Source organism: Stegostoma tigrinum, chromosome 2 (genome assembly GCF_030684315.1).
Source record: "Stegostoma tigrinum isolate sSteTig4 chromosome 2, sSteTig4.hap1, whole genome shotgun sequence".
Taxonomy (NCBI): domain Eukaryota; kingdom Metazoa; phylum Chordata; class Chondrichthyes; order Orectolobiformes; family Stegostomatidae; genus Stegostoma; species Stegostoma tigrinum.
In genome coordinates this window covers 149,982,896-150,003,405 of record NC_081355.1, presented here as the reverse complement: position 1 = coordinate 150,003,405, position 20,510 = coordinate 149,982,896, and the positions used below count along the sequence as shown (strand labels likewise).

Genomic DNA, 20,510 nt, shown 5'->3' with positions numbered 1-20,510 from the left:
GAGTCGTCTGGACTCGGAAGGTTAGCTTGCTTTCTCTCGATGGATACTGCCTAACCTGCTGTGATCTGTTTTCAGGTCAAGGAATGGAAGTTAATTTGTGGGGGTGTGGGCAGAGACATATTTTAATTGGGAGTGAGGGATTTTTTTTCAGGTTGTGGCTTCAGATAATTTTAGGTTTAATGTGGAGGTTTGTGATGGTGTGGTATTTCTATTTAGGATGGAGGTTAAGATGGTTTTGAGATATTTGGGATATGCTGTTTGGAGGGTGAGAAGCATGTCTGAGGGTAAGGTGCTTTAGGTTTACAATATGTATCTTAGCTTTACGTTTTGGATTGAGATACCACCTGAATAATTTTATATGACAAGTGCCATCAAGTTGATCCTGTAATGCAACCACTGTGACTCATTCATTCTTTTATTACCCTTGTCAATCATCAATAAAACAGACAAATCTCTAATGATTTATGATCCTATGAAGTAGTGAAAGCTAAATATAATTGTATTAAATCATTAGGGTCACGTATATTCAATACAAAATACAGTGAAAAGTTCATACTGTCACCATGCATCAACACCATACTCATTAATTTAAAATAAAATTTAAAAACATTTAAAGAAAGTCCAACTTTTCCTTCTGCGCTGCTACAGTCCCATTCTGAACTGCACCGGCCAACCCATGCCACCGCCAGAGCCCTGCTCTGGGCTTCACCAGCCCACTCCAAACTGCAGTCAGAGTTCCGCTGTGGGTTTCACCAGCTCATTCCGTGTCACCACTAGAGTCCTGCTCCTGGTTTCACTAGCCCACTTCACTCCCTGTAGGGACCTTACAAAAGCTTTCTGAAAATCTAAACATGCCACATCCATCAATTCTCCTTCATCAATTTAGTCAGTAATTTGTGAAAGTCAGTGTTCCATTTAAAAAAGTACACTGGTTATGCCCAATTGCATTTTTATTGAAAGATCTGTTTATAACATCCTTCACAATAACACTTTCTTAGTGAGATAACAAAGTGTGGAGCTGGAGGAACACAGCAGGCCAGGCAGCATCAGAGGAGCAGTAAAGTTGATGTTTTGGATCGGGACCCTTCTTCACAAATTTCTGAAGATGTTGCTTGGCCTGTCGTGTTCCTCCAGTTCCACACTTGTTATCTCTGACTCCAACATCTTCAGTTCTTGCTATCTCAGTACTTTATTAGTGGGGATGTTTAGCCTACATTGGGTTCGACCATATCCCTCTTTAAATGATTTTTTTTGAAGTTTGCAATCACTTTTAATTGAAACATTTTCTTAAATTCAGCACAGCTGTTTACTGACTCTGCCCTGCTCTCAAAATAAAACTTTTCTCTGAAACTTTAATATAAACCCAATTTGACACCGTACTTTGATCCCAACTGTCACATGCAATCACCAGCAATGGACTGAGTCCAACGTGTTATGGGCAGAATCTTTGTGAACCAAAATCTCATAAAATATTTTACTCCCCTCCCCTTTGTTTTCACTACTTCGACATCATGATGCAAATTTTGAAAAATGCCCACACATTGTTGCAGAAGTATTCTGGTAGTGTTTGCGCTATGGCATCATTTGAAAAAGAAGGTGAAATGTGTGTACAACGTTAAGTCAAAAATGCCTCAACTGCAACTTTTGAGTGTCCATTGAATTGCTTCAGCTGTGCTCACCTTGCTTCAAAACACTTGCTGTTTCAGAAATGTTTAAGGAAAACAATGCCTACATAAACATTATTGAAAATCAGAAAAATAAAAACCGCAAGAACTGCCGATGCTGGAAATCAAGATTGAAGATTATTGAAATTGAGATTCAGACGTTACATCAATTAAATTATGCTGTAATCCTGCTGATACATAATGTGTCAGTACCAAAGCATTAGAACATATTTAGCAAATCTACCAGAATTATATTTCTGTCTGTTTGTCTGTCTGTCTCTGCTCCACGTCCCTGCACCTGTGCAGACGATTCCCTGTCATAACTGGCTACATCCTAAATAACCTGTAGTAAGTGATAAGCCTTTGTTACGGCCTATGCAATGATATTTTGTCCCCATAATTTCAAGATTGCATTAAAGTACTTACGTTGTCTCTATATTATGAAATAAAGGATGCAATTCTAAAGGCGTTACGAAAGCAGAGAGCACTAGATGATATAGCAGCCCAAAGTGTAGAGTGTGGCAGAAAGCAGTTAAGATAATATACTGGTTCAAATTCAATTAAATGTTGCATTCAGTTATATATTTTAATCTGGAAGTTTTTCATTTTAGTCATTTGGGACATGTTATAAAGGATATTATTCGTCATCTACAATTCTGTTCTTTTGGGCACAAATTTCCAATAGCTAACAAATGTTCTTCTGTTTCAGATGAAAGCCATGGCCATTGATGATAATCTGAATGTGATCCATGAGACTAATGTAAAGTTTGATGAGGATTTGCCAGAATTTGGGTAAGAAACCTTTTAAACATGCTCTTGTGTTTTGTATAATGAGGTTAGTCGGAGGGGGAGGGACATGGAGCAGAGACATGCAGACAGACAGAAATATAATTCTGGTAGATTAGCTAAATATGTTCTAATGCTTTGGTACTGACACGTATTATCAGATATTGTCATTATAAGCTATTATTAAAGAAGCTATAGCAAGATATTTAGATAAGTTCTAGCAATCAGGCAGAGTCAACATAATTTTGTGAAAGGAAGAGCGTGTTTGACCTATCAGTGGAATTCTTTAAGGAGGTAACATGGATAAAGGGAAACCAATGGATATACAACACTTAGATTCTCAGAAGGCATATGATAAAGTGCTATATCAAAGGTTATTGCAGAAAATAAAAGCTCATGGTGTAGGAGGTAGCATATTGACACAGATGATAACAATAAACTTAGTATGCATGAATGAGTCTTTTCAGGTTGGCAACAAATAATGAACAGTGTATCTCAAGCAACTGTTTATGTAAATGAAAGGACAATGATACGGTTGCCAAATTTCCTGATGACAGAAGGATAGGTAGGAATGTAAGTCGGGCAGAAGATACAAGGAGGTTCACAAAAGATATAATCAGGTTAAGTGAGTGGGCAAAGATCCGGGAAGTGAGGTATAATGTGGGAAAATGTCAAAGTCTCCATTTCAGCAGGAAGAATACAAAAGAATCTTTTTTTTTCAAATGGTGAGAGATTGTACAGCTCTGCAATGCTGAAGAATCTGGGTATCCTTGTGCAAAAATTACGTAAAGTTACTGTGCAGGTACAGCAAGTGAAGAAAACCAATAGAACATAGAACATAACAGCGCAGTACAGGGCCTTCGGCCCTCAATGTTGCGCCGACCTGTGAAACCAATCTGAAGCCCATCTGACCTACACTATTCCATTATAGAACATAGGACAAAACAGCGCAGAACAGGCCCTTCGGCCCTCGATGTTGCGCCGACCTGTGAACTAATCTAAGCCCATCCCCTTACGCTATCCCATCATCATCCATATGCTTATTCAAGGACTGTTTAAATGCCCCTAATGTGAGTGACTTAACTACATTGGCAGGCAGGGCATTCCATGCCCTTACCACTCTCTGAGTAAAGAACCTGCCTCTGACATCTGTCTTAAATCTATTACCGCTCAATTTGCAGCTGTGCTCCTTTGTACAAGCCGACATCATTAGCCTAGGAAAAAAACTCTCACTGTCCACCCTATCTAATCCTCTGATCATCTTGTATGTCTCTATTAAATCCCCTCTTAACCTTCTCTTCAATGAAAACAGATCCACGTCCCTCAGCCTTTCCTCATAAGACCTTTGCTCCAGACCAGGCAACATCCTGGTAAATCTCCTCTGCACCTTTTCCAAAGCTTCCACATCCTTCCTGTAATGGGGTGACCAGAATTGTATGCACTATTCCAAGTGAGGCCGCACTAGTGTTTTGTACAGTTGCAGCATGACATCACGGCTCCGAAACTCAATCCCTCTACCAATAAAACCTAACACACCGTAAGCCTTCTTAACAGCACTATCAATCCGGGTGGTAATTTATTATGAGGGGATTTAAATCCAAAAGTAGTGAGGCTAAGCTTTAGTTAAATAAGACACTGGTAACACTAGAGCACAATATTGGTTACTGTATTTTAAAGAAGATTTACTTTTCATTCATGGATGAGGTATTGTTGACGGAGCCAGCATTTATTGCTGCAGAGCGAAGTTAAGAGTGAACCACATTGGCAATAGACAATACGTGCTGGAATAGGCCATTCGGCCCTTCGAGCTAGCACCACTATTCATTATGATCATGGCTGATCATCCACAATCAGTATCCTGTTCCTGTCTTATCCCCATAACCCTTGATTCCACTATCTAATAGACAACATTGCTGTAGGTCTGGGGTCACGTGTAGGCCAGACAAGGTAAGGATGGCAGTTTCCGTCCCTAAGGTACATTAGTGAACCAGATGGATTTTTCCAACAATTGGTAATGGTTTGGTGGTCATCATTAGACCAGATTAATTTCAAATTTGTAAACAAGACAAATTCCACCATCTGCTATGGCAGGATTCAAACCTGTGTACCCCAGAACATTACTGGGGTCTCTGGACTAATAGTCTAACAATAATACCACTAGGCCGTTGCCTACCCTTAATGAAAGTATTATAACTAAATTTGCAGATGGCATTAAGATAGATGACAAAGTAAGTTATGCTGGAGAAATAAATTTATAAATGAAGATGGATGGTTTAGGTGAATGGGCCACAGTTTGGCAGATGATGTTTAAATGGACAAGTGTGAGGCTATCCACTGTGGTTGGAGGAATAAAAAGGCATCTTGTTACCTAAATGAAAAGAAACTTCAAAGGCTTCAGTGCAGAGGGATCTGGGTGTCTTTGTGCATGAATGCAGAAAACTGATATGCACATACAGTAGATAGTAAGGAAGACACAAGAATTTCGGCATTTAATGTTAAAGGAATAGAGCATAAGAGTGGGGAAGTATTGCTGCAAATGTACAGCGCATTAATGAGACCATACCTGGAGTATTGTGTTCAATTTTTGTCCCTTTACTTGAGTTCCAATGCAACTCCTTCAGAGTTCACAGGAGTTCACTAGATTGATTCCAGCAATGAGGCCATACTGTCATAAAGTCATAAAGCATGGAAAACAGACCCTTCAATCTAACGTGTCCTTGCTGACCAGGTTTCCCAAACTAAACTAGACCCATTTGGCCCATATCCCTCTGAACTTTTCCTATATGTGTACCTGTCCACATGTCTTTTAAATGTTGCAATTGAACCTGCCTCTACCACTTCCTCTGGCAATTCATTCCATATACGCCCCAACCTGTGAAAGGTTACCTGTCAGGTCCCTTTTAAATCTTTCCCCTCTCACTTAAACTATGTTGGGGGAGCCCATAGCATAAGGTGGCACAAGATGGCTGCCTGCAGATTTTGAGTTGGCATAAATATGGTGAATAAGATTTTTAGCTGCAGTAACTGACTTAGCTTGCCGAGTTCAAAATTATAGTGAGATCATAAGTTAGGCCGATAGCGGCTTTGAGGAGAAGTACCTGGTGCTATGATGTTGTGGCCATAACAGAGACATGGGTTTCTCAGGGGCAGGAATGGTTGCTGGATGTTCCAGGGTTTAGAGCATTTAAAAAGAATAGGGAGGGGGGAAAAAGAGGAGGGGGTATAGCAGTACTAATCAGAGAGGGTATCACAGCTACAGAAGCTTCCAATGTCAAGGAAGATCTGCCTACCGAGTCAGTGTGGGTGGAAATTAGGAACAGCAAGGGAGTAGTCACCTCGTTAGGGGTCTACTACAGGCCCCCCAATAGCAGCAGGGAGATTGAAGAAAGCATAGGTCAGCAGATTTTGGAAAAGTGTGGACGTAGTAGGGTTGTTGTAATGGGTGACTTTAACTTTCCCAATATTGATTGGAACCTCCTTCGAGCAGATGATTTGAATGGAGCTGTTTTTGTAAGGTGTGTTCAGGAGGGTTTCCTAACTCAGTACGTTGACAGGCTGACGAGGGGAGAGGCCATTCTAGACTCTCAGAGGGACATATTTATTCATCACTCGCAACAACTGTTCCTTAAACAGTCTCCACACGATTATATCTTTTGCGAACCTCCTTGTATTCTAGACTTGGTGCTCGAAAACGGGCCGGGGCAGGTATCAGATCTTATGGTGGGAGAGCATTTTGGTGATAGTGACCATAACTGCCTCACATTCTACATAGCTATGGAGAAGGAGAGGATTAGGCAAAATGGGAGGATATTTAATTGGGAAAGAGGAAACTATGATGCAATTAGACATGAGTTAGGAAGCATGGACTGGGAGCAATTGTTCCATGGTAAGGGCACTATAGACATGTGGAGACTGTTTAAGGAACAGTTGTTGCGAGTGATGAATAAGCATGTCCCTCTGAGACTGGCAAGAAGGGGTAAGATAAAGGAACCTTGGATGACGAGAGCGGCAGAGCTTCTCGTCAAAAGGAAGAAGGTAGCTTACATAAGGTGGAGGAAGCTAGGGTCAAGCTCAGCTCTAGAGGATTACAGGCAGGCGAGGAAAGAGCTCAAAAATGGTCTGAGGAGAGCCAGGAGGGGGCACGAGAAAGGCTTGGCAGAACGAATTAGGGAGAACACAAAGGCATTTTACACTTATGTCAGGAATAAGAGAATCGTCAAAGAAAGAATAGGGCCGATCAGGGATAGCATAGGGAACTTGTGTGTGGAGTCTGAGGAGGTAGGGGAAGCCCTAAATGAGTTTTTTGCTTCTGTCTTTACGAAAGAAACGAACTTTGTAGTGAATGAAACCTTTGAAGAGCAGGTGTGCATGCTGGAATGGATAGAGATAGAGGAAGCTGATGTGCTGAAAATTTTGTCAAACATTAAGATTGACAAGTCGCCAGGCCCGGACCAGATTTATCCTCTGCTGCTTTGAAAAGCGAAATGCGATTGCTTCGCCACTTGTGAAGATCTTTGCATCCTCGCTCTCCACTGGAGTCGTACCTGGGGACTGGAGAGAGGCAAATGTAATTCCTCTCCAAGAAAGGAAATAGGGAAATCCCCGGCAATTACAGACCAGTAAGTCTCACGTCTGTCGTCTGCAAGGTGTTAGAAAGGATTCTGAGGGATAGGATTTATGACCATCTAGAAGAGCATGGCTTGATTAAATGCAGTCAACACGGCTTTGTGAGGGGCAGCTCATGCCTCACAAGCCTTGTCGAGTTCTTTGAGGATGTGACTAGAAAAGTTGATGAGAGTCGAGCTGTGGATGTGGTGTATATGGACTTCAGCAAGGCATTTGATAAGGTTCCCCATGGTAGGCTCATTCAGAAGGTCAGGAGGAATGGGATACAGGGGAACTTAGCTGTCTGGATACAGAATTGGCTGGCCAACAGAAGACAGCGTGTCGTAGTAGAAGGAAAATATTCTGCCTGGAAGTCAGTGGTGAGCGGTGTTCCACAGGGCTCTGTCCTTGGGCCTCGACTGTTTGTAATTTTTATTAATGACTTGGATGAGGGGATTGAGGAATGGGTCAGCAAGTTTGCAGATGACACAAAGGTTGGAGGTGTCGTTGACAGCATAGAGGGCAGTTGTAGGCTGCAGTGGGACATTGACAGGATGCAGAGATGGGCTGAGAGGTGGCAGATGGAGTTCAACCTAAATAAATGCGAGGTGATGCATTTTGGAAGGTCGAATTTGAAAGCTGAGTACAGGATTAAGGATAGGATTCTTGGCAGTGTGGAGAAACAGAGGGATCTTGGTGTGCAGATGCATAGATCCCTTAAAATGGCCACCCAAGTGGACAGAGTTGTTAAGAAAGCATATGGTGTTTTGGCTTTCATTTAACAGGGGGATTGAGTTTAAGAGTCGTGAGATCTTGTTGCAGCTCTATAAAACTTTGGTTAGACCACACTTGGAATACTGCGTCCAGTTCTGGTCGCCCTATTGTAGGAAAGATGTGGATGCTTTGGAGAGGGTTCAGAGAAGGTTTACCAGGATACTGCCTGGACTGGAGGGCTTATCTTATGAAGAGAGGTTGACTGAGCTCGTACTTTTTTCATTGGAGAAAAGGAGGAGGAGAGGTGACCTAATTGAGGTATACAAGATAATGAGAGGCATAGATAGAGTTGATAGCCAGAGACTGTTTCCCAGGGCAGAAATGGCTATCACGAGGGGTCATAGTTTTAAGCTGGTTGGAGGAAGGTATAGAGGGGATGTCAGAGGTGGGTTCTTTACACAGAGAGTTGTGAGAGCATGGAATGCGTTGCCAGCAGCAGTTGTGGAAGCAAGGTCATTGGGGTCATTTAAGAGACTGCTGGACATGCATATGGTCACAGAAATTTGAGGGTGCATACATGAGGATCAATGGTTGGCACAACATCGTGGGCTGAAGGGCCTGTTCTGTGCTGTACTGCTCTATGTTCTATGTTCTATAAACACAAGGTAACAGAACATATAATCTTGCAAATTAAATATAGGAAGTTCTGTACAAACTCACAGCGGCAGATATTGATAAGAGGCAATCTGATAAGAGATATTTGAGAACAGACCATCTGAGGTTTGTAGTTCAGCAAGAATTAAAAGAAAATATAATGCCACAATAACAGCTTTTTAAAATGTTAGTTCTTACATCCAGGGATCAAGGGGGTAAGGACAGAGATATTGTGTAAAACCCTTAGGAATTCAGACAAGATTCTTGAGCTGGGTAAGTGATTGAGTTTCAGTCTTATTAATGGAATTTGAATAGGTGTTGTCTTATTCAGTAAAGTAGAGTAGAAATATTTAAAATAGGGACAGTAAATTTCATCTTAGAAACAATTTCCTGTTTAAAACACACTTACAGACAGCCATATGAATAGAAGGTTTTATAACTGCAGCTGTGACACAGAAGGGCAGTGTTTATTTGTTAACAAGATCAGGTGGAACAGAAGCTGCTCACACCTTGTTGGCTAAAGATTAGGTGTAACATATAACTTTATATATAAAACTAACCTTAGGTTAGAACTGCTATTATGAATTTTATAGTAATTAGTAGGAATGAGCATCTTTTTGTATCCCCTGTGATTAGGATAATAGAAAATATAAAATGAGTGACGGAATTTGATGAGGATAGCAATGAATACAATCAATAACATAATTGGAATAGTCCTCAGAGATTAATGAGGCTGGTAAATGTCTGAGAAACAGTATAACCGTTAACTTTGGAATGTACATTATTGGAGTACGTTGTAGATCTCAAGGCCTGATGATAGGGATGTCTGGGGAACCTGCAATGCTATTAGGGAGGGAATTCCAGGATTTTGATCCAGCAACAGTGAAGGAACAGTAAAATATTTCCAAATCAGGATGATGAGTGGCTTGGAGGGGAACTTGAAGGTGGTTGTGTTCCCTTATATCTGCAACCCTTCTAGATGGAAGTGGTTGTGGAGTCAGAAGGTGCTGTCTGAGGCTCTCTGGTGAATTTGTGCAGTGCATCTTGTAGATAGTACACGCTGCTGCTACTGAGCATCAATGGTGGAGGGAGTGGATGCTTGTAGATGTAGTGCCAATCAAGCAGGCTGCTTTGTCCTGGATGGTGTCAAGCTTCTTGAGTGTTGTTGGAGCTGCACCTATCCAGGCAAGTGGGGAGTATTCCATCACACGCCTGACTTGTGCCTTGTAGATGGTGGACAGGCTTTGAGGAGCTAGGAGATAAGTTACTCCTCACAGTATTCCAAGCATTTGACCTGCTGTTGTAGCCGTTATGTTTATGTGAGTCCAGTTGAGTTTCAGGTTAATGATAATCCCCAGGATGTTGATGGTGAGGCATTCAGTGATGGTAACACTGTTGAATGTCAAGGGACGCTCCTTAGATTGTCTCTTACTGGTGATGGTCATAGCCTGGCATTTGTGTAGTACAAATGTTACTTACCACTTGTCAGCCCAAGCCTGGATATTGTCCAGATCTTGTCGCATTTGAATATGAGGTTGCGGACATGCTCGCCAACCTGGTGGGCTTGGTTGAAAACGTTTTGTCACCCTGTTAGGTAACATCGTTAATGCACCTGCAGTGAAGCGTCGGAATTTTGCCCCACTTGTTATTTATATGCCATGGTTTTGTGGAATTATTACTCCCAGTTTTGTTTCTTAGTGGTTTTCTTAGTGGTCAATGTGTTGCCTGAGTCAAAATTCGTGTCCCTCGTTGTCTGTATGTAGCGAGACTTAGAACATAGAACATAACAGCACAGTACAGGCCCTTCGGCCCTTGATGTTGTGCCGACCTGCCATACCAATCTCAAGCCCGTCTAACCTACATTATTCCACGTACGTCCATATACTTATCCAATGACGACTTAAATGTACCTAAAGTTGGCGAATCTACTACCGTTGCAGGCAAAGCGTTCCATTCCCTTAGTACTCTCTGAGTAAAGAAACTACCTCTGAAATCTGTCCTATATCTTTCACCCCTCAATTTAAAGCTATGCCCCCTCGTGCTCGCCGTCACCATCCTAGGAAAAAGGCTCTCCCTATCCACCCTATCTAACCCTCTGATTATTTTATATGTTTCAATTAAGTCACCTCTCAACCTTCTTCTCTCCAATGAAAACAGCCTCAAGTCCCTCAGCCTTTCCTCGTAAGACCTTCCCTCCATACCAGGCAACATCCTAGTAAATCTCCTCTGCACCCTTTCCAAAGCTTCCACATCATCCTTATAATGCGGTGACCAGAACTGTACGCAATACTCCAAGTGCTGCCGCACCAGAGTTTTGTACAGCTTCACCATAACCTCTTGGTTCCAGAACTCGATCCCTCTATTAATAAAAGCTAAAACACTGTATGCCTTCTTAACAGCTCTGTCAACCTGGGTGGCAACTTTCAAGTATCTGAGTACATGGACACCGAGATCTCTCTGCTCATCTATACTACTAAGAATCTTACCATTAGCCCAGTACTTAGCCTTCTGGTTACTCCTACCAAAGTGCATCACCTCACACTTGTCTGCATTAAACTCCATTTGCCACCTCTCAGCCCAGCTCTGCAGCTTATCAATGTCTCTCTGCAATCTACAGCATCCTTCGTCACTATCCTCCACTCCACCGACCTTAGTATTGTCTGCAAATGTACTAACCCATCCTTCTACGCCCTCATCCAGGTCATTTATAAAAATGACAACCAACAGTGGACGCAATACTGACCCTTGCGGTACACCACTAGTAACTGGTCTCTAGGATGAACATTTCCCATCAACTACCACCCTCTGTCTTCTTTCAGCCAGCCAATTTCCGATCCGTTCTGCTATATCTCCCACAATTCCATTCCTCCGCATTTTGTACAATAGCCTATTGTGGGGAACCTTATCGAACGCCTTGCTGAAATCCATATACACCACATCAACCGGTTTACTCTCATCTACCTGTTTGGTCACCTTCTCAAAGAACTCAATAAGGTTTGTGAGGCACGACCTTCCCTTCACAAAACCGTGCTGACTATCCCTAATCAATTTATTCTTTTCTAGATGATTGTAAATCCTATCCCTCATAACCTTTTCCAACACTTTACCAACAACTGAGGTAAGGCTCACTGGTCTATAATTACCAGGGTTGTCTCTACTCCCCTTCTTGAACAGGGGAACCACATTTGCTATCCTCCAGTCATCTGGCACTATTCCTGTAGACAATGACGAGTTAAAGATCAATGCCAAAGGCTCGGCAATCTCCTCCGTGGCTTCCCAGAGGATCCGAGGATAAATCCCATCCAGCCCAGGGGACTTATCTATCTTCACCCTCTGAAGGATTTCTAATATCTCTTCCTTGTGAACCTCAATCCCACCTCGTCTAGTAGCCTGTATCTCAGTATTCTCCTCGACAACATTGTCGTTTTCTAGAGTGAATACTGTCGAAAAATATTCATTTAGTGCTTCCCCTACCACCTCTGACTCCACACACAACTTACCACTACGATCCTTGATTGGGCCTAATCTTACTTTTGTCATTCTTTTGTTCCTTAAATACCTATAGAATGCCTTAGGGTTTACCCTGATCCTATCGCCAACAACTTCTCATGTCTCCTCCTGGCTCTTCTGAGCTCTCTCTTTAGGTCTTTCGTGGCTACCTCGTAGCCCTCAAGTGCCCTAACTGAGCCTTCACATCTCATCCTAACATAAGCTGCCTTCTTCCTCTTGACCAGAGATTCCACCTCCTTTGTAAACCACGGCTCCCGCACTCTACAGCTTCCTCCCTGCCTGACGGGTACATACTTATCTAGGACACACAGGAGCTTTTCCTTGAATAAGCTCCACATTTCTAATGTGCCCATCCCCTGCAGTTTCCTTCCCCATTCTATGCTCCCTAAATCTTGCCTAATCTCATCGTAATTGCCTTTCCCCCAGCTATAACTCTTGCCCAGTAGTATACACCTATGCCTTTCCATCACTAAAGTAAACATAACCGAATTGTGATCGCTATCACCAAAGTGCTCACCTACTTCCAAATCTAACACCTGGCCAGGCTCATTACCCAGTACCAAATCTAATGTGGCTTCGCCCCTTGTTGGCCTATCTACAAACTGTGTCAGGAAGCCCTCCTGCACACACTGGACAAAAACTGACCCATCTATAGTACTCAAACTATAGTGTTCCCAGTTAATATTTGGAAAGTTGAAGTCCCCCATGACAACTACCCTGTCTCTCTCATTCCTATCGAGAATCATCTTTGCTATCCTTTCCTCTACATCTCTGGAACTATTTGGAGGCCTATAGAAAACTCCCAACATGGTGACCTCTCCTTTCCTGTTTCTAACCTCAGCCCATACTACCTCAGTTGACGAGTCCCCAAACATCCTTTCTGCAACTGTAATACTGTCCTTGACCAACAATGCCACACCTCCGCCCCTTTTACCATCTTCTCTGTTCTTACTGAAACATCTAAATTCTGGAACCTGCAACAACCATTCCTGTCCCTGCTCTATCCATGTCTCCGAAATGGCCACAACATCGAAGTCCCAGGTACCAACTCATGCTGCAAGTTCACCCACCTTATTCCGGACGCTCCTGGCATTGAAGTAGACCCACTTCAAACCAACTTCTTGCTTGCCGGTGCCATCTTTCTTCCCTGAAACTTTATTTCGGACCACCCTACTCTCAACCTTTTCTATAGTCGAACTACGATTTTTGTGCCCATCCCCCTGCTGAACTAGTTTAAACCCACCTGAATAGCCTTAGCAAATTTCCCCCCCAGGATGTCGGTACCCCTCTGGTTCAGGTGAAGACCATCTTGCTTGTAGAGGTCCCACCTACCCCAGAAAGAGCCCCAATTATCCAAGAATCCAAAACCCTCCCTCCTGCACAATCCCTCTAGTCACGTGTTCAACTCCTCTCTCTCCCTATTCCTCGCCTCACTAGTACGTGGTACGGGCAACAAACCAGCGACAACAACTCTGTTCGTCCTAGCTCTCAGCTTCCACCCTAGCTCCCTGAATTTCTGCCTTAAATCCCCATTTCTCTTCCTACCTATGTCACTGGTGCCAATGTGGACCAAGACTTGGGGCTGCTCCCCATCCCCCTTAAGGATCCCAAAAACACGATCAGACACATCATGAACCCTGGCACCTGGGAGGCAACACACCAACCGTGAGTCTCTCTATCCCCACAGAACCTCCTATCTGTCCCCCTAAATATGGAGTCCCCAATGACTACTGCTCTGCTCCTCTTCCCCCTTCCCTTCTGAGCAACAGGGACAGACTCTGTGCCAGAGACCTGTGCCCTACTGCTTTCCCCTGGTAAGTTTCCCCCCACCCCCGCACAACAGTATCCAAAACGGTATACTTATTGTTGAGGGGAATGGCCACAGGGGATCCCTGCACTGCCTGCCGGTTCCCCTTCCGTCCCCTGACCGTAACCCATCTGCCTTTTTCCTGTACTTGAGGAGTGACTACCTCCTTGTAACTCCTCTCAATAACCCCCCTGCCTCCTGAATGAATTTGAATATTTGAATATGGATTGCTTCAATACCTGAGAAGGCACAAATGGTGCTGAACATCATGCACTCATCAGCAAGTGTCCCCACATCTGACCTTATGATGGAGAGAAGGTTGTTGAAGCTGCTAAAGATGTTTGGGCCTAGTACAGTACCGTGAGGAACTCCTGCAGAGATGTCTTGGAGCTGACATGACTGTCCTCCAACAACCACGACCATCTTCCTAAGTATCAGGTATGACTCTAACCACTGGAGCTGTCCATCATTGATTGTGAATTCGCAGGATTGAATGTGTAGGTCAGAAGGTTTGGGACAAGCATTGATGTTAATATTGCATGTAACAGTTGTAACATGGTATGAATAAATATCCTGAACTTGATCGGGAAATGTAATGTCTTACTGACCTCTGATCTGAGCTGTGTTTGAGTGCAACAGGGCCCCATGTGAGAGCCAGATCCAGAGATGTCTCTGGCCTCTCCCACAGGTGTGGTAAAAGAGTTCTGAATGAAGGTTGCTTGCGCTGCTGAACACAGAACTGGAGACTCCTCTTTGACTTCACTTCACAGCACTACTGTAGGGAAAAGACCTTTGCTATTCACGTTATTTATGCCTGTCATGATTTTATAAACCTTTATAAGGTCACCCCTCAATCTCCTATGCTCCAGGAAAAATAGTCCCAGCCCATCTGACCTCCCCCTTAACTCAAGCTTCAGTTCCAGTAATAGCCTCGTAAGTATTTTCTGCACCTTTTCCTGTTCAACAACAGCCTTCCTACAGCAAGTCAAGTAGAACTACATGCAGTATCTCAAAAGTGGCCTCACCAATGTCTTGTACACCTGCAACACGACATCCCAACTCTAATTCTCAATGAAGACAAGAGTGACAAACACCTTATGAGGAGGGATTGAGAATTTAGGCCTTTACCCTCTGGAGTTTGAAGAGCGCGAGGACATCTATGTGATGCCAAAGGGAATTAACAATGTAGATGCAGACAGGATGTCTCCTCAAGTGGATCGATCTAAAATGATAGGTCTTAGTTTTACGATTAAGGATAGCAATTTTAAAACAGATGAGCAGAAATTACTTCTCTCAAAGGATTGTGAATCTGTGGAATTCATTACTTCAGAGTGTGGTGAATGCCGGGATATTGACTAAAGTTAAGGAAGAGATAGACAGACTGTTAATTATTGAAGGTTCATGGCACGTGAATAGGAAGTTAGAGTTGAGGCTGGGATGAGATCAGTCTTGATTGTATTAAATGGTGGACCAGGCTCAAGGGCTAGAATTGCCTGCTCCTGCTTCTAGTTCTTATGTTCCTAACAACAATAGGGCTCACCACCTCCCACATCATGCAGGTAGAATACATCACTTGGCCCTGCATATCTATTTTATTCACTTAGTTCTTAATTTGTTTCGTTATAAGTTTCCAGTTAGGCTTTAGTTTTTTAATCTGTAAAGTATTTATCTTATTTACTTTAATTTGAAAGCAACTTCTGGAAAATACAATTAGCAGCTGTTACTAACCAATGAACTTGTGGTTTTCTAGTGATGCTACTGTTTGCTTGAAGATACCAAGAACTGCAGATGCTGGAGTCAGAGTTAACACAGTATGGAGTTAGAGGAACGCAACAGGTCAGGCAGCATCAGAAGAGTATGAAGTTGACGTTTTGGGTTGGACCCTTCTTCAGGACTTTGCTTTGTCTTTAGCCCCTGATTTGGGTCCTCAACTTATTCAGTTAAAAAAATCTTGACAAACCATGAACTAAAAACACCAAATTCCCAAGCTGCTCCAAAATCCCAGAATCACATCTACACTCTGCAGTGCCTCACTCTGGATGTACTCTGTCTGCTGCTTGTGCAAAGCTTGCTGATTTCTAAACTCTCTTGTTAATGAATAATCTGGATTCCTCTGTTTAAAACAAAATCAGTCAACCTGCCTTCATTGGTCTTTGGAGAAGTGAGTTCCAAAGACTCTTAGTCCTCTGTGAGAGAAAAAAATCCTCTGTCTTAAATGGAAACCTCCTTATTTTTAAAATATAATACCTCATTATACCTGCAACGGGAAATTTCCTTTTAGCATCCACCTTGCCAAATTCTGTCAGAATCTTACATGCATCAATAAGATTACCTTGTATTTTTCTAAACTCCGATGGACACAGGCTTAGCTTGTCCAACCTTTCCTCCATAGATAATTCCCTTATCTAGGTATCAGTTAAGTGAAACTTCTCTGGACTGTTTCGACATCATTAATATCATTTCTTAATAAGGAGACCAAAACTGTTTATTACTATGTGGAGGTCTCACCAATGCCCTGTAGAACTGTAGCAAAGTGTTCCTATATGTGGAATAACAGTGTGGAGCTGGAGGAACACAGGCCAGGCAGCATCAGAGGAATAGGAAAGTTGACGTTTTGGGTTGGGATCCTTCTTCAGAAATGGGGGAGGGGGAAGAGAGCTCAGAAATAAATAGAGGGGAGGGATGAGGCTGGGGAAGGTAGGTGGCATGGTGATAGGTGAGTGCAAGTAAGCAGTGGTGGGGATTGGTCAGTGAGGTGGGAGGAGCAGATAGGTGGGAGAGTAGATGGATGGGTTAGGGTTAGGATTATATATCTCTTCTATATTTCATTCCCGTTGCCTTCCTGATTACTTGGTGTATTTGTACACTAATATTTTGTGATGCATGCACCAGGACAACCAGAATCCTGTATACCTTAGGGATGCGCAGTCTTTCTCGATTTCAGTAATACATTCCTTTCCAGTCTTACTGCCAAAGTAGACAAATTCACAATTTTTTGCTCACCCACTTAACCTAGCAATATCAATTTGCAGATTCTTTACATCCTTTTCACAGCTTACAATTACATAAAGATAAGTAGGAAAGTAAATTTAGCAAGCCATATATTCTGTTTCATCATTTGAGTGATTAAATAAATTGTGAATGATTGATGCTCGAGTACGGGTCTCTGTGACATTTCACATCTGGACTACTATGTGCATAAACAAGAGTCGTCCATCAACAAGAGATACTGCCTTGGAGTGAATGTAACAAAGGTTCGGTGGACTGAAAGGGTGGCCCTGTGAGGCGACATAATTAAACAAAAGTATTTGTAATCCCTAGAATTTGGAAGATTGACAGGTGATCTAACTAAAGCATATAACTTTCTTTAGGGGTCTTGAGAAAATGTTTCCCTGGTTGCGGACGCTGAGTACATAGTCATAGCCACAGAATGAGGATATTGTTCAGTCAGGGCAGAGATCAGTTGATCTTTGAGTCCTAATAATTATGGGATATTTGGAATAGAGCTAGTTGGTTGAGTTGAAGTAGCAGTCTTAAAGGGCTGAATGGCCTATCACTGCTCCTGTGTCTTTTGGTCTTATGATCAGCTGTGATCTTGAATGGTAGAGCCGTTTTGAAAGATCAAATGACCTACTTCATCATCTCTTTCTTTTGGTTTTTATGGAGATTACATTTGAGATGTGAGGATTGGTAAACATTCTGGAGAATTTTGCATGTATGAAGTACTTATATGGAATGTTGTCTTGTGAGGTGAAATGCTTCTAATGGAGTCTGCATTGCTATAGCTTATCTATGATCAGTGTAAAGGATAGATTTGATTAGATAAATGGTGTTCCCTTATTCAGTGTTGTTTTATCATCTTAACTAGAATAAAATTTGAGTTCCTCAGCGGTGCTGTATTCATTCTGTTTATTTCTAGAACTCAGGGTGGTGTCCACGTACATGATGACAAGCTGACTGTTACAACACCAGTGCTACTGTGGGTAAAGGTATGAATGTGAAATAGTTTTTTTATTCTTCATGCATGGGTTAGGAGTATTGCTGTCGGTCCAGAATTTATTGCCCATCCCTAATTGCTCAGAGGGCAGTTAAGAATCGTCCACATTACTGTGGGTCTGGGGCCACATATAGGCCGGACCAGGTAAGTATGGCAGTTTCTTCCCTAAAAGACATCACTGAACAAAATGGATTTTTCCCAACGATCAACAACAGATTCATGATCATCATTAAACCCTGAATTCCAGATTTTTATTGAAATCAAATTCCATTATCTGCCATGGTGGGATTTGAATGAGTGTCCCCAGGATATTAACTAGGTCTCTGGATTAACAGTCCAGAAATAATATCCCTAGACCGTCACCTCCCTCCTATTATCTGCTAAATATAACTTTGTGTAAGTGCCACAGTTCAAGGTCCTTTGGCTGTTTTTGCACATAATGAGTCTGGAGATCAATACTTGTTTATATGAACTTTGAGCAGTTTCCCTAAAGAGGATTTGTTTTGACATGTTAAATTGAATTCAAGGTAAATGCTGAAGTAAGAACCAAGGCACAGTACTTATCTGTGATATTTTGTTTATTCTAGGATGCAACGTTACAGATCTCTGCATCCTCAAAGGAGCACTCTAATACAAAATAAACAGTAAAGGAAACCATTAAAATCAAATCAAAATGTTGTTTTATTCAGGTTTTTGAAGTTATTTTTAATCAAGCCCTTGCTGAGATATTTGTATCATCAATAGCAACAGGTGAGGTGCCAGAAGACTGGAAGTTGACTGATGTGGTACCACTATTTAAGAAAAGTGGTAAGGAAAAGCCAGGGAAATATAGACTGGTAAGCCTGACAAAGTTGTCGGAGCGAATCCTGAGGGGCAGCATTTACATGTATTTGGAAAGGCAAGGACTGACTAGGGATAGTCAGCATGGCTTTGTGCATGGGAAGTCATGTCTCATTAACTTGATTGAGTTTTTAGAAGAAGTAATGAAGGGGATTGTTAAGGGCAGAGCGGTGGATGTAACCTATGTGGACTTCAGTGGGGCGTTCGACAAGGTTCTTCATGGTAGACTGGTTATCAAGGTTAGATCACATACAACACTGGAGAAATAGCCATTTGCTGGCTCGAAAGTAGAAGAAGAGAGTGGTAGTGAAGGGCTGCTTTTCAGAATAGAGTCCTGTGACCAGTGGTATGCCACAAGGATTGCTGCTGGATCCACTGCTTTTTGTCATTTATATAAATGATTTGGATGTGAACATAGGAGGTACAGTTAGTAAGATTGCAGATGACACCAAAATTGGAGGCGTAATGGACAGCGAAGAAGGTTACCTCAGAGTACAACGGGATCTTGATCAGATGGGCCAATGGCCTGAGGAATGGCAGGTGGAGTTTAATTTAGAGAAATGTAAGGTACTGCAATTTGGAAAGGCAAATCAGGGCAGGGCTTATACACTTAACGGTAAGGCCCTGGTGAGTGTTCCTGAAGAAAGAGACCTTGGAGTGCAGGTTCATAGTTCCTTGAAAGTGGAGGCACAGGTAGACAGGATAGTGAAGGAGGCGTTTGGTATGTTTGTTTTTATTGGCTGGTGCATTGAGTATAGGAGTTGGGAGGTAGTGTTGTGGCTGTACAGGACATTGGTTTGGCCTCTTTTGGAGTACTGTGTGCAATTCTGGTCACCTTGCTGTAAGAAGGATGTTGTGAAACTTGAAAGCGCTCAGAAAAGATTTGCTTGGATTTTGCCAGGATGGAGGGTTTAAGCTATAGGGAGAAGTTGAATAGGGTGGGGTTATTTCCTTGCAGCGTCAAAGGCTGAGGGGTGACCTTATGGAGGTTAATAAAATCATGAGGGGCATAGATAGGATAAATAGACAAGGTCTTATCCACAGGGTGGAGGAGTGAAAAACAAGAGGACACGGGTTTAAGGTGTGAGGAGAAAGATTTAAAAGGGATATAAGGGGCCCCTTTTTAATGCAGAGGGTGGTGTGTGTATGGATTGAGCTTCCAGAGGAAGTGGTGGAGGCTGATACAATTACAACATGTAAAAGGCATCTGGATAGGTATATGAATAGGAAGGGTTTAGAGGAATCTGGGCCACGTGCTTGCAAATGGGACTACGTTAATTTAGGATAACTGATTGGCATGGACTAGTTAGACCAAAGAGTCTGTTTCCATGCTGTACATCTCTATGACTCTTTCACCATTTTAAACATTTTATGACACATCTCTGTGGGAGGTGAAACTTGAACCCAGACTTATTGGTCCAAAGATAGAGATATAGACACTTTACCACAAGCCCTCACACTTCTTTTTCTTTCATTTATTTTAAAAGTATGTTATTATATACCTTTTAGGCAGGTGAGATTTGAACTGTTAACTTCTAGTTCTGAGTTGGGGACCATGCCACTGTGCTTAAGTCTTAAATATATAATTGATGTGACATTAACACAACAGACATGTACATTCTGCATTGTGGTTCTTCGAGCATATGAAAAATTTTTGTGAAACAACGTGCATTTACAAAAAGCTTTTCTCTGGACATCTCTGGGGGTTTTACAGTGAGTGAAACCATTTTAAATGTATTCACTGTTACAGTGTACAAAAATAAGCAGCCAAGTTGCACACAGCAAACGCTCACAAGCACTAATGTGATGTTTTTGTGTTGTTGATCAAGTGTTAAATATTGGTCAGGACACTGGAAATAATTTTCCTGTCCTCCTCCAGCTTTTAATGCAATGGACTCTTTTCCCTCCACCCAAGAAAGTAAGTGGGGCCTTG

General features: G+C 42.3%; 1 protein-coding gene across 6 annotated transcripts in view; it reads left to right on the top strand.

The window, feature by feature from the left end:
* The window catches only part of xylb (xylulokinase homolog (H. influenzae)), a 280,173-nt gene that overhangs the window by 720 nt on the left and 258,943 nt on the right, over positions 1 to 20,510 (top strand). For all 6 annotated transcript variants that reach the window (XR_009442990.1, XM_059640104.1, XM_059640100.1 and 3 more), the window contains exons 2-3: positions 2,374 to 2,456; positions 17,660 to 17,729. Coding sequence is in view for 5 of the 6 variants with exons in the window: in XM_059640104.1 (XP_059496087.1) it covers positions 2,374 to 2,456; positions 17,660 to 17,729 (153 nt within the window). In the remaining variant the exon portion in view is untranslated. The remainder of the gene's footprint in view (positions 1 to 2,373; positions 2,457 to 17,659; positions 17,730 to 20,510) is intronic.